The sequence below is a fragment of the Typopeltis vanoorti genome, chromosome 18 (genome assembly GCF_054136105.1).
Source record: "Typopeltis vanoorti isolate ZY-2024b chromosome 18, IOZ_Tvanoo_1.0, whole genome shotgun sequence".
NCBI lineage: Eukaryota > Metazoa > Arthropoda > Arachnida > Uropygi > Thelyphonidae > Typopeltis > Typopeltis vanoorti.
This window is the reverse complement of record NC_143566.1, coordinates 72,084,985-72,102,038: the sequence shown is the minus strand read 5'-3', so window position 1 is coordinate 72,102,038 and position 17,054 is coordinate 72,084,985. Positions and strand designations below refer to the sequence as shown.

At 35.5% G+C, this 17,054-nt stretch overlaps 1 protein-coding gene across 1 annotated transcript in view; it reads left to right on the top strand.

Moving 5' to 3' along the window:
* The window catches only part of LOC150096795 (enoyl-CoA hydratase, mitochondrial-like), a 78,116-nt gene that overhangs the window by 17,315 nt on the left and 43,747 nt on the right, over nt 1–17,054 (top strand). The window contains exon 3 of the mRNA XM_090407945.1: nt 4,143–4,270. Within this exon, the coding sequence (XP_090264071.1) occupies nt 4,143–4,270 (128 nt within the window). The remainder of the gene's footprint in view (nt 1–4,142; nt 4,271–17,054) is intronic.

The window sequence follows — 17,054 nt, the reverse complement described above, 5'->3', positions numbered from 1 at the left end:
TCATTTGTTCGCTGATGATGCAAAGTTGGGGCAATAATAAATTAGGGCAATAGTGAATGCAGAAGATGTCAAAGTCTTGCAGGATGACTTAGATAGATTGGAGTTCTGGGCTAAGGAGAATGGATGTCAGTTTAATGTGACAAAATGTAAGGTTATGCATTTTGGGGTGAAAAGATTAGCAGCAGTATACCACATTGGTGGAACTGTACTCCAAGAGATTGATGAGGCCAGGGACTTGGGAGTGTTGGTGGATAGGGAGATGAAGTTTAGGGGACACATTGCAAAAGTAGCTAAATCAGCTCATCAACTCACTTGGTTGTTGAAAAATACCTTGACGAGCAGAGACAAGCAAGCAAGTTATTGTACCTCTGTACCAAGCCCTGATAAGACCTCATCTCGACTACTGTGCCCAGATTTGGTCACTTCGGTTCCTTCTTGATGGGAAGGAGGTGGAGAGGATCCAGAGGCGAGTGACTAAGATGATAACAGGTCTATGGAATGAAACATATGAGAACAGGTTGAAGATTTGTGGGTTGCAGAAACTAGTTGATAGGCGGAAAAGGGGAGATATGATTGAGACATTCAAATTGATAAAGGGATTCTATAGGATTAATTCAGAGGATATTTTTGAAATCAGGACTGGTGGTGGGAGAACTAGGGGACACCTATGGAAGCTGGGCAAGAGTGTGGTTAGCAGGGGTGTTAGAGCTGGGTTCTTTACTTTTAGAGTGGTAAATGAGTGGAATAAGCTGCCAGAGTCTGTTGTGGGTACTATGACGGTGAACGAGTTCAAGGCAAGGTATGATAGATACTGTGAGAATGTAATCGCATAGTTGTGTGGACATGATGTTTAGGACCTCCCACGATGAGTCTAAGGACTCCTGGAGTAGCCTGAAATAATAATAATAATAATCAAAGAGGAAACCCAAAAGACTTAAATCTTGAATGAAAGCTTTAAATTGTCATAAAACATTTGATTTGGGATTTAACTAGAATACAAATAAATTTTACTAAAGTATTGTATATAGGTATAAATGAAATTTTAAATAACGTATTAGTCCTTTGTTTTGTAAGTTCCTCTGTTTTGCTATATTGTTAACTGTCCTATGCATAACCGAAAGGAATCAGATTTTTTGTGAGAATTATATTAGAACAGGAAAGGTTAGATCGAAATTCACATTGAAGTAATCGGCTTAAAGACATAACCAGAGGCAGTCGCAAGGTCCAAGGTGCACACGAGACATCCACGTGAAGAACATATTGAGGAGAAGATAGTACCGAGTGCAAGGGACTTAGGCGCTGAGCGGAATCAGTGATCATAGGAGAGAGCAGAAACGTGGAGGTATAAGAAGCATAGATGCGTGGGCTCGAGCCTTTTTTTTTTCTCTTCATCTCCTTTTGGCTTTCAAGTACTGGTAGAAGTGGCACAAGCGATCGGGAAGGACGATGGTCATCGGTGGCCAGGCGGTGGTCCGGTCCAGGCATATCTACGGTACAGCTAGACAATCAGCGAGAACCAGAGCTTCATGCCGAATCACGAGGACCTGTCCAGGCAGAGCAGTTTCGCCCACATTGGCAAGAGGGTGATTCGTGAACGTAGTCACTAGAGGGTCATATCCGATGACAACAGACCGTAGAATGAGGTAACAAGCCATGTGCTCACAAAGAACTGATCAGGAGGAGACATCAGCACGAACCAGATGGTCGGTAATGTGAAATCTTTCTAGTTCCATTATATTCTGAACTAAGCTGAAGTGCAGAAAAGTGCTGATATATTATGTGATAGGACTTGATAATTAGTAACAGGACTCTAGTACTTAACCTATAGATAAATTACTGTAACTCTAAAAGTGCATAGTAGAAGAGTTTGACATTGAATTGTTGAGGTATGCCATTATCTGTAGCCTTAGATGAATGAGATAATTGCTAGCTTAATTGTGTTGTAAGAGCAGAAGTAGGGCAACTTAATTTTGATATTGTCTCATAATGTGATGTAATGATTGTAGTTCTATTTTGCCTAGTTAATAATTGTTACGTGCAAGTGCAATTCAGTTTAGTTAAGTGAACCTTTGATAAATGTACATCGAGCTAAATAATGAATAAACATTCATGTTTTCTTTACCTTATAAAGTTGCTTGATCTCTAAAATCAATGTACCACTCACTAAAATCAGAACCTGTACGAATTCAAGCTTTGGGGTTTGGCTACGACTGCATGTAGAATAAGTTTGTTAAGGATTTGTAATTGGGATTGCTGTTTGCTAGATTCTAGAATCATAAAATAGTCTGTGTGTTAACTCCATGACAAGGAGATTTCTCTTGTATAGGAAATAAGATGCCACTGCGTTATCAAACGATTTTTCTAAATTCTGAAAGGGAGTTAATTCTGGATTTTACATTCAAAGAGGCTTGACTCTAGCCCTAGACAGACTCTTTGTCTGCTGAGCTTTGCACTCATAACCAACTGAAGGGATAGGATTTAGCTAAAGCAGATTATAGTGGCAAAGGGGTCGAGGATAGATAAATTACTGTGTTTGTAGGTGCTTCTAACTATTTTCGAATGGAGTTGAATAAGGATAAAGGAGAGGAATTCTAGCATATTATGAAACACTAAACGTACGAAAACTAACAAGACTAAGAATCAGAGGTTAAAAAATGGCAAGATACACATACAAAAGTGAAAAATCTTAATGGAAGAACTAAAAAAAAAAAAAAGTTGAATAATTCACCAGTGAATTTGCTACTGATTCTTTGCCAGATATATTAATCCAGAAAGAATTTCCCAATATGATTAACAGTTTTACAATGCATGAATATGAAACTGTACTATAAGCCCAAAGAATGAGAAAACACCTGAATCAGACAACATGGAGGAATGGAACTTCTGAAACTACTAAATATTTGCAGCACATGTTTGGGTACATCTGACATTCCATTACATTTTAGGGAAAGCCTAATAATACCAATATCCAAAAAAGCAATTTAAACAGCCCAGAAAACTACAAAGGAATTGCACTATTTCTTCCTTCCACACTAAAGATCCTATAACAAATTCTTCTAAACTGAATTCAGTTTAGAGTTTGACGAAACAGAAGCACTGCTGAACATGTCCACTCTGCCTGAGGGTTTCTAGATGGAGCAAGGTATTTCTTAATTCAATCAATAGGTAACGAATGTTCAAAATTTCCAGTTATTATGGCATACATTTGAAAAATAAGTAATGGCAGAAGCATACCAGCATTATAACACAAAGTAATGGTTAATGTAGACTTGACTGAGAGTTTTTGTTTCCACTGGAGTACTTCAGTAAATTCTTTGCTACTATATGTTTTTATTATTACCTTTGACTATTTTCACACTCTCACGGGAAATAGGTGTGGAATAACTCTTGAAGTTATTCCACATACAAAAGTGAAAAATCTTAATGGAAGAACTAAAAAGAAAAAAAGTTGAATAATTCACCAGTGAATTTGCTACTGATTCTTTGCCAGATATATTAATCCAGAAAGAATTTCCTATTATGATTAACAGTTTTACAATGCATGAATATGAAACTGTACTAAAAGCCCAAAGAATGAGAAAACACCTGAATCATCTGTACAGAACCACTAGTCAAACCATATTTACATCTGCTTCCCGGACATGGAACATCACTACTCAACGCATAGTTAATATTAACAGTTTTTGAGACAACTTACCTTCAGTCAGTTTTAGAATATACATGGCAAGATCACATTCTTAATACTGATTTTCTTGAAGAAAACCAGCAGAGACCTCTAACAAACATTTCAGAAAAGTCAGTTGTTGCAACTAAGTTATTAGAGATATTCTATATTCATTTTTTTCCTTATTCATACTTGAATAAAGCATCTTTATTGGATCTTGAATAAACTAGATAACTTCTCTACTTTAATTCTAGAACAATCTTAGTTGATTTGTATTTTCAGAAATTTATCCACGAACATTCATATATACAGGTAATAAGTTTTATTAATATCGCCTTTCATATTAAACTTAGAGTATCGGTTCAGTAATTTTCTGTTTGAGATATCCATTAAAATAATCTTACCTTTGTGTTGTTTTTGTTATATCAATAGCAGATTGTATTTAGCAGTGTTGTAATAAGGGGGCTTTCTTTTTTAGCTGGAGCAGACATAAAAGAAATGAAGGATAAAAGTTTTTCAGATTGTGTGACTTCAAACTTCCTTTCTAATTGGTCCAGGTTAACTACTACTACAAAGCCAGTAATAGCTGCAGTTAATGGATATGCTGTAAGTCTTTTTAAAGTACTATGTGAATTTTTCAAAAGAAAAATGCATATCATCATATGTCTCAAACTTTGATCACATATTTTTTTCATGGAAAACAATAAGAACAAAGAATGAGAATTTCAACATCTCTTCCCCCCTCCCCAAAAATAATAATAATAATCCACTTGAGAATATATTATCATCAATTTCCTCATATGTACCCTCAAGGGGTGTTCAGGCTGTTATGACAGCACTGGAAGATTAAGTTTTCATTATTACTAATCAAAGCAGTCTATTACTTGTTAGTACTCCAATATTGTCATATCTAACATTTTGTTCTTCTAAGGCATTTCTGACTGAATCAATTCTTTCCTTTCTGGATTATTTGCTAACCTTTCCTTTTCCATTCTGTTTAAGTGACCATACTACCTTAGATTAGCTCTGCTCAAGCATTTTTGAATGCAAACAATGTTAAGTTCCTTAACATTGTTTGCATTCAAAAGAATGTTAAGAATGTTGAGTTGAGAGTTCCTTCCTGATATTTTCATTTTTAATATGATTCTGCCATTGATGTCATCAGTTTACTCTAATCTTTCTCAGAACTCTCTTATCAGTGGTCTCTCATCTTTTGATCAAGTGTTTTATTTCTAACCCAAGTCTCAGATCCATAACTTAAAATTGGTTTGAACACCATCTTGTGTACTGCTAGTTTAGTATTTTGGCTAATTTCTCTGTTATTCCATATGAATTTATTTAATTGGCTCCCAACTATATACCAGCTTTGCTTATACTGTTGTCCATTTCCAAATTTAATTTGCCACCTTCACGAAAAACTGGGCCTAAATAGCTGAAATATTTTATTTGTTCTATAGGCTCTCCATTCAGAATGCAGCAGAAATTTTCGATGTTCCTGTCTATTTTCATAGTTTTGGTGTGTTTATTGCTTATTTTCATGCAGAATTTGTTAGAGCTGTTATTCAACTTAGAAAATCCTGAAGACTTCTACTGGGTATGGTTAGGAGTACATCATAAATCCAAGCTTTATCGCTTATTCTAATATCAGGTTTAATGTTCTTTCCATATAAATGATGAATAAGAGTATAGATCAGGGTTTCCCAAATTGTATTCTGCAGAACACCAGTGTTCTGCAGAAAGTGAATAAGTGTTCCGTGATGTCAGTGATCAAGCCGTGTATTTTTAAACATGGAAATAATTTGGGAAAAGGAATACCACTGTTTATGACCGGTCATAAAAATTGCTTGCAAGCCGATTACAACAATGGGCGTCGTATCCTCTGTTCTCAAAACTGAACGAAATAACATCTGTGTTGCAAATGTTAGTGACCAGTCAGCAAGGGAGTATAAAGAAAATTTTTCCACTGAAATTGAAGATCAAGGTAGTCTGTATCCAGTTCTCAAATCTAGTAATACTGAATACTTTATTCACAAGTTCGTATTGTAGGGTGAAAGCAGTGGTGAGCTATAAGGGGCTCATGCAAGCGCCTTGTTAATTTTTTCTCAAATTTGCAAGCCCCTTGTTCTTCTTGTTTACTTTTTTATTTTTTCAAAAAAGAAAAATTTTTTTTTTTTTAAACAAATTAAGCAACAAACTCATACTACCGGTAACCTAACAAAGATTAGTCTATTCGGCAGCATGTAGATTATTTGGAATTATTGTTTCAACTCCTCTATAACGAATGCACCCAAGTTTGAAAATAAAATAAGCACATGCGCTATTGTTGTTACCCTCTTCTTTTTTTTTTTTTTTTTCCTTGATGATGCGAGTTTTTTGTTAAAATTTCCATAGCTCACCACTGGGTGAAGGTGCTTGTTTCGAAACTGTAGTTATGGTGGATGAAACTGTAGGAGGTGGATGAATTTGTTTCGAACTTATGATCTTGTTTCGAAACTTGTTTCGATGAACTTGTTTCGAAACTGTAGGAGGTGGATGAATCACTATCTGTTGCAATGCAACAGATAGTGATTCATCCACCTCCAGCCTACAAAGCGATCTCCTAAATGTACAAAAGGAGGGGAAAACTACTAGCACACAGGAGAAAAAGTCTGCATTCACTCGTAAGTACTTATAATAATATTATCAATTTTTGGTGATCAGAATGGGATATGTCAATGAAAATCAGCACAAATTAATTTAATGATGTTGGCCTGAGGAAACTACAATATGCTATGTGAATTTTCATTAGTCAAGATTTCATTAGTCCAGTGATTGATAACTGATTTAAATGTAATTTTATGTTTGTCAACATGTCACACCGTATACATAAGTGTACTAATACTCTTTAATGTTATGCCATAATTAATTATTAATACATTACAAAATAACCAAGGTGTTCTGTGAAAATTTCAGGATTTGTGAAGTATTCCTTCGTTGGAAAAATCTGGGAAATGCTGGTATAGATGATGTACATCCTTGTCTTAAACCTGATTTTACATAAAACCATCTTCCTGTTCCTTCAATTCTAACTGCTGACTTACAATTTAGATAGACTATGTATTGCCCTGTATAATGTTCCATTTACCCTGTATAACTGTAGTATTTTGAAAATCTTGGCAACTTCTATTTTGCCTATATGTAGCTCGGTGTTCTCCATGTTTCTTATTCACAATTTTCCTCATCCTCTTTTCAAGTATGCTTGCATAAATCTTACCTGGAACACCATATCTACATGGAGCATCACTACTCAACACTTAGTTAATGTTAACAGTTTTGGGACAACATACCTTCAGTTAGTATTAGAATATACATGGCAGATTACATTCTTAATGCTGACTTTCTTGAAGAAAACCAGCAGAGACCTCTAACAGAAACATTTCAGAAAAGTCAGTTGTTACAACTAAGTGGTGATACCAACCAATTAGTAAATAAATTAATCAATAATTCTCACATTCAGCTTTATTTCCTTTTTTATAGATTGGAATTATGGGAGCTCTACTCCAATCGTCTAGAATTCAATCTTCTGACCAGCCCTTCTGAATTACACAGTGTAGCCACTTCAAAACTTTTTACTGCCATATTTGAGCATTTCTGGTTGAATATTGTCTACTTCAGCTACTTTTCCACATTTCAAGTTTTTGATGGTTTTTTCTAATTCAAGTATTGATGAAACAAGTACTCCTGTTTTCATTAATCTTGAAAATTTTGTTCTGCTGTTCTGTCACTTCTTGTTTTGTTTAACATTCTTTCAAAGTAATTACTCCAGACATCTAGGATATCCTTATCATCAGTTTCCATGTCACCTTCCTTTTTGCTATGATATGGTGTTATGATGGTTAATGCAATGTATGTGTGTTTTCATCTACCATCCTACTGGCCATGATGTATTTACACGTCAGTCAACAAATGTGAAGTGTTTTGAAATTGAAATAACATTGATACAAAGCATAAAATGGTTGATATATTTCATCCATGTGGCTAAATTCTGTGATAAGCCAGATTCATAAGGAATGTATAATAAACAGCAAAGGTATTTCTGTTTAATCCTATTCTTTCTGCTGTTTTACTTTTCATTCTGTAAAATTATAATCTCATCATTTATGCTAAGGAGGGGTTATTTTGAAATTACATCCAAAGTAGCTGAGGTCAACTTGCTAACTATGTGTTATTCTGGCCAGTTTTCTGATATTATGGTAGGAATTTCTCATAAGAGAAATGGGGTTTTTCCTATCATATGCAGGGTTTTTCATAAGAAAAACCCTTCATATGATAGGCAACTCCCATCTTCAGTTGAAAAGTCCTTATAAATTTCTCTGCATTCTACATAAGATTTTAATTTGTTTCTAAACAAACACCTTTATTGATGGAGAAATGTACAATATGAAAGATAATAGTACTATAATAGTACTGGACAACTAAGTTTTTTTTTAATTTTTTTATGTTGTGCCCATACACAAGAGGTTGGTTGTTCAACCTTACATTAGTACTGTGTCGGGAAAGGAGGAATTTGTTTACATTTGATTTAAAAGTTTACATAATTACTAGCTTACTTCCAATGATATTTTTCCAGAGCTGTTATTTTTCAGGTCTCCAGTATCATTGAATCTTCCATTTCGGTTCTCTATGACTGTTAACTGCATCAATCCAACTGGATCTTTGTCATCCTTTGAGTTTATTCCTTTCATATTGACATTAAATACCATTTTGCCAACTTTTTCTCTTCCGTTCTATTTAAGTTGTATTTACAACAGGAATCCTTTTTAATATTTTATTATTAATTTGATTTTGCCATTGATTCCTTTATTTCTAAAACTTTCAGATCCATGCATCCTTAAGTTAATTGAGTTGATGAACACTCGTTCTAATATTGTTAGTTTTTTTTTTTTGTTTTGGCTAATTTCTCTCTTATTCCATACAAATTAATTCAGCTAGCTATTCTCCATACCAGATTTCTGAATTATGTTATCTATTGTCACATTTAATTCATTTTCACTAAGATATGTGCCTAAATAGCCAAAACATTGAATACAGTTCTGCAGATTCTTCCCTAAGAATACAGTTAATATTTTCCATGTTCTTGCCTGTTTTCATAGATTTGTAGTTTAATGCCATTTTTCCTTCATAATAAAGAAAGAGGCATTTTTCATCATTTATATAGATGATGAAAAGATTACAGATAATATGCACTCTTCTCTTCTACATGATTTTACATCTGTCCATCATCCTGTACATCCATCACTTCTAACCACTGATCTACAACTTACTGCTTTGTGTGATGTCCTCTTTACACCATTTCATATAATATAACTAACTGTGGTGTTTGATGAATTTTTTTTCTAGGTACATTTTCATATACTATTTCCAGATGAAGCTGTATAATTGCGAGGAGACCTCCACATAGCCTTTAAAGGAATGCGGAGAACCGACCAGGGCTTCTGACCTAATGTCCAATCCTCACCTTCTCGTGGTGCACCCTGTTGGGTATCTACTTGGATACTGAACGAACGAGGATGGGCTAGCAATTTGGGATTTAGCCGACCAAATTGTATTCTTTGGTTAAACCAAAATAAAAAATGATGGTACAACATGACAAAATTTCATGCCGGCGGGGGCGTCGCCCGGTTAGACAAGGCCCCCGTTGTTTTCACCAGGGAACCAGGGTGAACAGCGAAAAGTCATCTACTGGAACAAATCTGAAAACAAACCCCAACTCAACATCACCAGAGTGAAAGATCGGTACTATCAACGTAAGAAGCCTGAATGGCAAAGAAATGGAGCTAGCTGAGGAATTAGATAAGTATCAGATCGACATAATAGGGGTGACTGAAACAAAAAAGACCAAAACTGGTGAGATCTTTCTGAGAAATAAATACAAAATGTTATATTCAGGCAATGACAATCAAGGAAAAGAAGGGGTAGCCATAGTATTCAACACAAAATACGAGGCTAATCTTCTTGAATGGCAGTCAGTCTCAAGTAGAGTAATGTGGGCAAATATGAGAATGGGAAACTGGAAAATGAGACTTATTTGTGCCTATTTGCCCCACAGAAGGTTCTACTAAGGTAGAAGTGGAGGAATTTTTTGAGGCTTTAGAAAAAGCAACTGACACAATGAAAAATGAAAAGTTGGTCCTTGTTGGGGATCTAAATAGCAGAGTAGGAAATGATTGTCAGACATACAAAAATATTTTGGGAAAATTTGGAGAAAAAAGCAAAGCTAATAATAATGGCAAATATCTGTTGGATTTCTGCTCAGGACATAGACTGGTTATTACTAACACCATGTTCCAGCATAAAAATGTGAACAAATTCACATGGAGAGAAGAGGCAAGGAATAAGAAAAGTCTCATTGACTATTTTATTGTTGATAGTGATATTTTCTCCCTGGTGCAGGACACCAGAGTGTACAGAGGATTTGAAATTGGAAGTGATCACTATTTAGTCTTGAGCAAGATAAAATTCAATTTCATATTGAAAAGAATAACATGTAAGAAAGTTTTAAAGCGAACAAAAGTTGAGCAGCCCTCAGATGTGAACTGTTGACTAAAATACACAAAGATTATTGAAGAAAAAATGAAAGATTTTGAGAACAGGAATCAAACCTTGGAGATGCAGTGGCAAACTCTGAAGAAAACATTGATTGATTCTGCCAGAGAGGCATGTGGTGAGGTTGTCTGTAAGGATAAAAAAAAATCAGAACTCCCTGGTGGACAGGAAGTTAAAGAGGCAGTGAAATAAAAGAAGAAAGCATATCAAAAGTTCCTGTCAAATAAGTCAGCTTGTGCTCTTAGAGAATATAGAGACAAATGCAAGAATGCTAAACACTGTGTAAAACTAGCTAAACAAAAGTCATGGGAGGACTTTGGCAAGAATATAGAAAATTAATATCAAGAAGGTGGCAAAATATTCTGGAGGTTGTTGAAGAAGCTTAGGAATGGAGGAAAGAGTGCTGTAAAAGGAGTTAGAGATGATAAAGGTGACATGAAAACAGGAGAAAAAGATATCCTTGAAGTATGGAGTAATTACTTTGAAACACTGCTAAATGAAACAAGCAGTGATGATAGCACAGTGGTAAAAAACACTCACCAGGCATGCAGTCAGGAATACATATCCATACTTGAAGTAGAAAAAGCCATCAAAGGCTTGAAATGTGGAAAGGCAGCAGGAGTAGATGATATTCGACCAGAAATGCTGAAGTATGGTGGTACAAGAGTCTTACAGTGGCTGCACTACATAGTTCAGAAAGCCTGGACAGAGGACGAATTCCTGATGATTGGAGTAGAGCTCTCATAGTACCCATATATAAAAAGGGAAATAAAACTGCACGTGAGAATTACAGAGGTATTTCCCTACTGAGTGTTCCTGGCAAGATCTATGCAAGTATACTTTAGAAACGGTTGATAAGAATTGTGGAAGAAAAGCTTGGTGAAGAACAAGCTGGATTCAGGCCAAATAGAGGCTGTCAGGATCAGATCTTCACTTTACGACAAATAGTTGAGAAAGCATGGGAATATAACAAAGATCTGTATTTAAGTTTTGTCGATTTGGAAAAGGCATATGACAAGGTGCCAAGAGAGAAGCTATTCAATACACTACAGCTATATGGTGTCAATGGGGCATTATATCAAGCAATACTTAGTCTTTATTCGAGTTGTAAGTCAGCAGTTAGAATTGAAGGAGGTACAGGAAGATGGTTTAATGTTAAATCTGGTGTCAGACAAGGATGTACATAATCCCCTCTGTTATACATTATCTATATGGATCACATTATGAAGGAAAGTGGTATTAAACATGATATCAAAATTGGAGATGTTAATGTCAGCTCTTTGCTTTATGCGGATGATGTTATACTTCTAAATAAATCCGCTACAAGTCTGCAAGATTCTCTGACTAAATTGAATAGCTGTTGTAATAGATATGGTATGAAGGTCAGCAATAAAAAGACAAAGACAATGAAAATAGGCAGAATCATTGAAAATGTCAACTGTGTTGTGAATGGAGAACCTGTGGAACAAGTAAAACATTTCAGCTATTTAGGCACGAATTTTACTGAAGATGGTAAATTAAATATAGAAATAGACAACAGAATCAGCTGGTATGGTAGGAAGTCAATTGAATAAATTCATATGGAATAAGAATGAAATTAGTCGGAACACTAAATTAGCTGTATACAAGGTAGTGTTCAAACCAGTTTTAACTTATGGATCTGAGAGCTGGGTCAGAAGTAAAACACTTGACCAAAGACTAGAGACCACAGATATGAGAGTCCTGAGAAAGATTATAGGCGTGAACAGATGGCATCAATGGCAATATCATATTAAAAACGAGGATATTAGGAAAGAACTTGACAGTGTCAGCATCCAGGAATGCGTTTTGCAGAGCTAATCTCAGGTGGTATGGTCACTTAAACAGAATGGGCGAGGAAAGATTAGCAAAACAAGTGTTCTCTTCCAGGTTGGCAGCGAAACGACCCAGAGGAAGACCAAGATATAGGTGGATTGATATGGTACAAAGTGCCTTAGACGATAGAAATATTAGATCTGATAAGGTTGGAGTCTTGACAAGTAACAGACTGATTTGGAGGAAAATTGTAGATAGGAAATTAATAAAGATGTAATTTTTTTTCATGTAGTACTATCATATCCTGTATACCCCTTGAGGGTACATGGCAGGAATTTGATGATGATGATGATATTTCCAGATCTACAAAGATTTAATACAGATCCTTATTTGCACATTTCTTGATTGTTTGTCTTAAAGTAAAAACCTGTTCCTGAGAACACATCTTTCCCTGAATGCAGCTTGTTCTTCTCCAGATTTCTTTTCACATTTTTTTTTTAGCTTCTTAAGTATACATACTCAAATCTTACTAGAACACTCAGAGAAATTCCTCTACCTTTTTTTAAATTATTTACTCTTTTTTTATAGGTGGATTCTGTGAGAGTTCTATTCCTGAACATCCAAAAGGTCAGAATTTGACCTTTTGAATAGTTGGAATTATGCTGTGAAACTTTTATACCTTGATGTTTGCTAGCATAGTTGGCTGAGTGATTAGTGTACCCTCTCTCCAACCAACAGACTGCAGATGTGAATCCCACCATTGTCATGGATGTTTGTGACTGTTTTCAGATGGGAGATGAATGTCATTGCCTAGTGTGAGACTACCACTCTGCTTACCGGAGGCCTGAAGTGGCTTGAAAAGTTTCATGGTCTCTAGAGCAGGGTTTCAGGGCAATATAAAAAAATGAAAAATACAAAAAAAAAAAAAAATATATATATATATATATGTTAAAGATGCCAAGCTATTTTAAACCTGGTTTTACTCCATGGGAAATGGAGTAAAACCAGGTTTAATATATCATGGCATCTTTAACATATATTATACCCAAGGTAAAAAACTTTTTATATATATATATATAAAATTAATAAAAAAAATATATATATATGTCCCTATCCTGCCTATAGTACAAAATGTACTATAGGTTTGCAAACTTTTCATGGGTGAGAGTAACATAAAAATAAATATTTGTGGCTTTCTGATCAAATATCACATATTTCCACTACCATATCAGAATTCAGATTTCTAAGAGCTTTCGCTATCCATTACTAAAATGTGCTCATGTTACATTTACTACTGTTGTTCTTTCACAACTTCGTATAATAATTTTTCTAAGTAATTACTCCAGGTATTATCTAGATTATCTTTAGTTATATCCCCTTTATCAGGTAAAGGTGAAATGTCAGTTTCTTTTTGTATGGTAGGAAAATAACATTCCAAATTGTTTCTTCCAGCAGTGGTGATACTGTCCAAGAATCATCATCATCAAATTCCTGACATGTACCCTCAAGGGTTGTACAGGATATGATAGTACTACATGAAAAATTTACATCATTACTATCTTCCTATCTACAGTTTTCCTCCAAATCAGTCTGTTACTTGTCAAGACTCCAACATTATCAGATCTTATATTTCTACCATCTAAGACACTTTGTGCGGTATCAATCCACATATATCTTGGTGTTCCTCTGGGCCGTTTTCCTGCCAACCTGGCAGAGAACACTTGTTTTGCTAATCTTTCCTCTCCCATTCTGTTCAAGTGACCATATACCACCTAAGATTAGCTCTGCTAACACATTCCTGGATGCTGACAATGTCAAGTTCTTTCTTAATATCCTTGTTTTTAATATGATATTGCCATTGATGCTATCTGTTCACGCCTCTAATCTTTCTCAGGACTCTCATATCTGCAGTCTCTAGTCTTTGGTCAAGTATTTTACTTCTGACCCAGCTCTCAGATCCATAAGTTAAAACTGGTTTGAACACTGTCTTGTATACAGCTAATTTAGTGTTCCGACTAATTTCTCTCTTATTCCATATGAATTTATTCAATTGACTTCCCACCATACCAGCTTTGCTGATTCTGTTGTCTATTTCTATATTTAATTTACCATCTTCAGTAAAAATCGTGCCTAAATAGCTGAAATGTTTTACTTGTTCCACAGGTTTTACTCCATTCACAACACAGTTGACATTTTCAGTGATTCTGCCTATTTTCATTGTCTTTGTCTTTTTATTGCTGACCTTCATACCATATCTATTACAACAGTTATTCGATTTAGTCAGAGAATCTTGCAGACTTGTAGCGGATTTATTTAGAAGTATAACATCATCCGCATAAAGCAAAGAGCTGACATTAACATCTCCAATTTTGATATCAGGTTTAATACCACTTTCCTTCATAATGTGATCCATATAGATAATGAATAACAGAGGGGATAATGTACATCCTTGTCTCACACCAGATTTAACATTAAACCATCTTCCTGTACTTCGTTCATTTCTAACTGCTGACTTGCAACTCAAATAAAGACTAAGTATTGCTTGATATAATGCTGAAGATACTTTCAGGCGCAAACTTTGTTTGCTCACACTTGCAAAAAGGATTAAACTAATTTTATTATACTCTAACCAAGTGAAAAATAAACTTTCAATATCTTTCTCTAAATCCAGAGCAATTTATTAAAAAAGGGTGGCACACCATTTGGCAACTCCTATAGGTAGAGATGACCTGCTAATGCTTCTGCCTGGTATCTCCAGTTGGGCCTGGCTCCCACTGAAGAGACCTCAATAAAGGTCGAAACTAGTCTGGGTAGTGGCCCTTCCCTTAATGCATAACATTAGACATATCCGCAAGGAAATGTGTTTTGCATTACATTATAGGAGATACTGAGATAGGAGTGTTGGTAGCTTGCTCCACCTTTGCAATGAGTTGTCCTGGTGTTGTACCACCTTACCCCAGTCCTGAAGATACTTTCAGGCGCTCACACTTGGAAAAAGGATTAAACTAATTTTATTATACTCTAACCAAGTGAAAAATAAACTTTCATCATCAACTTTAACTCTGGTGATGTTGAGTTGGGGTGTGCTCTCAGATTTGTTCCAGTAGCTTACTTTTCGCTGTTCGCCCTGGTTCCCTGGCGAAAACAACGGGGGCCTTGTTTAACCGTGCAAAGCCCCAGCTGGCATGAAATTTTGTCATGTTGTTCCATCATTTTGTATATTGGTTTAAGCCAATAAGAATACAATTTGGTCGGCTAAATCCCAAATTGCTCGCCTGTCCTTGTTCGTTCAGTATCCAGGTAGATACCCAACAGGGTGCACCACGAGAAGGTGAGGATTGGACATTAGGTCAGAAGCCCTGGTCTGTTCTCCACATTCCTTTAAAGGCTATGTAGAGGTCTCCTCTCAATTATATGGCTTTGACCCTTAAGCCCCCCACTGTCCAAGAATAGTATTTATAGTCCTGATAGCAGTCTTTTAAATCATATGCAAGTAGAAACTTTTTACATCTGAAAATTTTAATACTTGATATTTTGCAGATTCAAACATTTTTTGAATTTTTTTAACATAAAGAATAATTAATTCTTATTTAATCAAGACTTGTGTAAAAAGTTAATTAGTGTAATGCTTAGAAAATTTTTTATGAAGTATTGTTCTCTGATAGAATTTTAGGAGTACTAACTAAATGATTGCATCAGAGTGGGCACTGAAACTTAATGAATTATCTTTAAACAGGCATGTTACTGATGACAACAAGAATATTTGTGTCAGCATCATGTGATATGAAATTGACATAAAATAAAAGCTGATAATTTTCTTCTGCCCATTTTCCAGGGAGGGGATCAGTCAACTAAATAAAGGGGTGATCTTCACATAGTTTGTAAGGAGTGTGGAGAACCATGACTTTTAAACAGTGTCCAATCCTTGCATTCCCATGCACCCCATTATTAGGTGCCACCTAGATAATGAATGTGGATAGTCTGTCATTTTCTGGACATTGCTTACTAGATTATATTCTTTATTGACCAAAACTACAAACAAAAATGTCATGCCACCTCATGAATTTGTTGTCATGGTTAAGCAACACACCCTGCACTGTTTTTTTTCATAGAACTAGGAAAAACAGTGAAAACTCAGCTACTGGAACAGCCATATTCTTAGCAGAATTGAAGACAGACACTATAAATGTAAGGAGCATCCATGGATAAGAAGTGGAACTTGCAGAAAAAAAATGAGAGAATTACCATTACCATATTGGCTTAATTGGTGTTATCAAGATCAAGAAGACTAAAACAAATGAGATACTGCTAAGCAATAATTAGAAAATGTTATTTGACAATAGCAATCTGGAAGGAGATTGAGTAACTATAGTATTCAACACTAAACAGGTGTCGCACGGATTAGATCGTCGGCTTGTCGAGAGCTCCTGAAAAGATCAGTATTATTTTGTGTTAACATTAGATATTTTACCAGAATTTTAAGTAGTATTGTTTGCTTTTTGTTTCTTGGTGTGTCTGTGCAATTTTTGCGTGTTTTCTGTTATTTTAACTATTATTTTTAAGAAAAGATAGCGTACACATGGCACCGATAAAGAAAAAAATGGCGGCCAGGTCGCCATGCTTGCTTAAGAGTTTTGATGTAAAAGAATTTATGCAATGTGCTGTCTGTGAGATGTATGCCTTGCGAAGAGCGGTAGGAGTCTGGTTAGAAAGTGATAGTGGAGTTAATATGTGTAGAAAGTGTAAAGAGAATGAGGACTTCAAGCGTGTTTCGTGTATCGAGACTGATATCGTTAACGGTAGTCAGAATGCAGAAAATGGCGGTGTACTAGAGAATTGCGTGGTAGTGCCAGATATGTGTGAGAGCGTCGCTGAAAGTGTAAATGAAGGTAGAAACACCGAAGGAATGGATGATTTGATCGATAATGAAAATGGTGAGATAAATGCGAGTAGCGAAATTGCCCGTTTAAATGGCGCGATACACAGAGCCAAACGACAACTGGAGCGTATG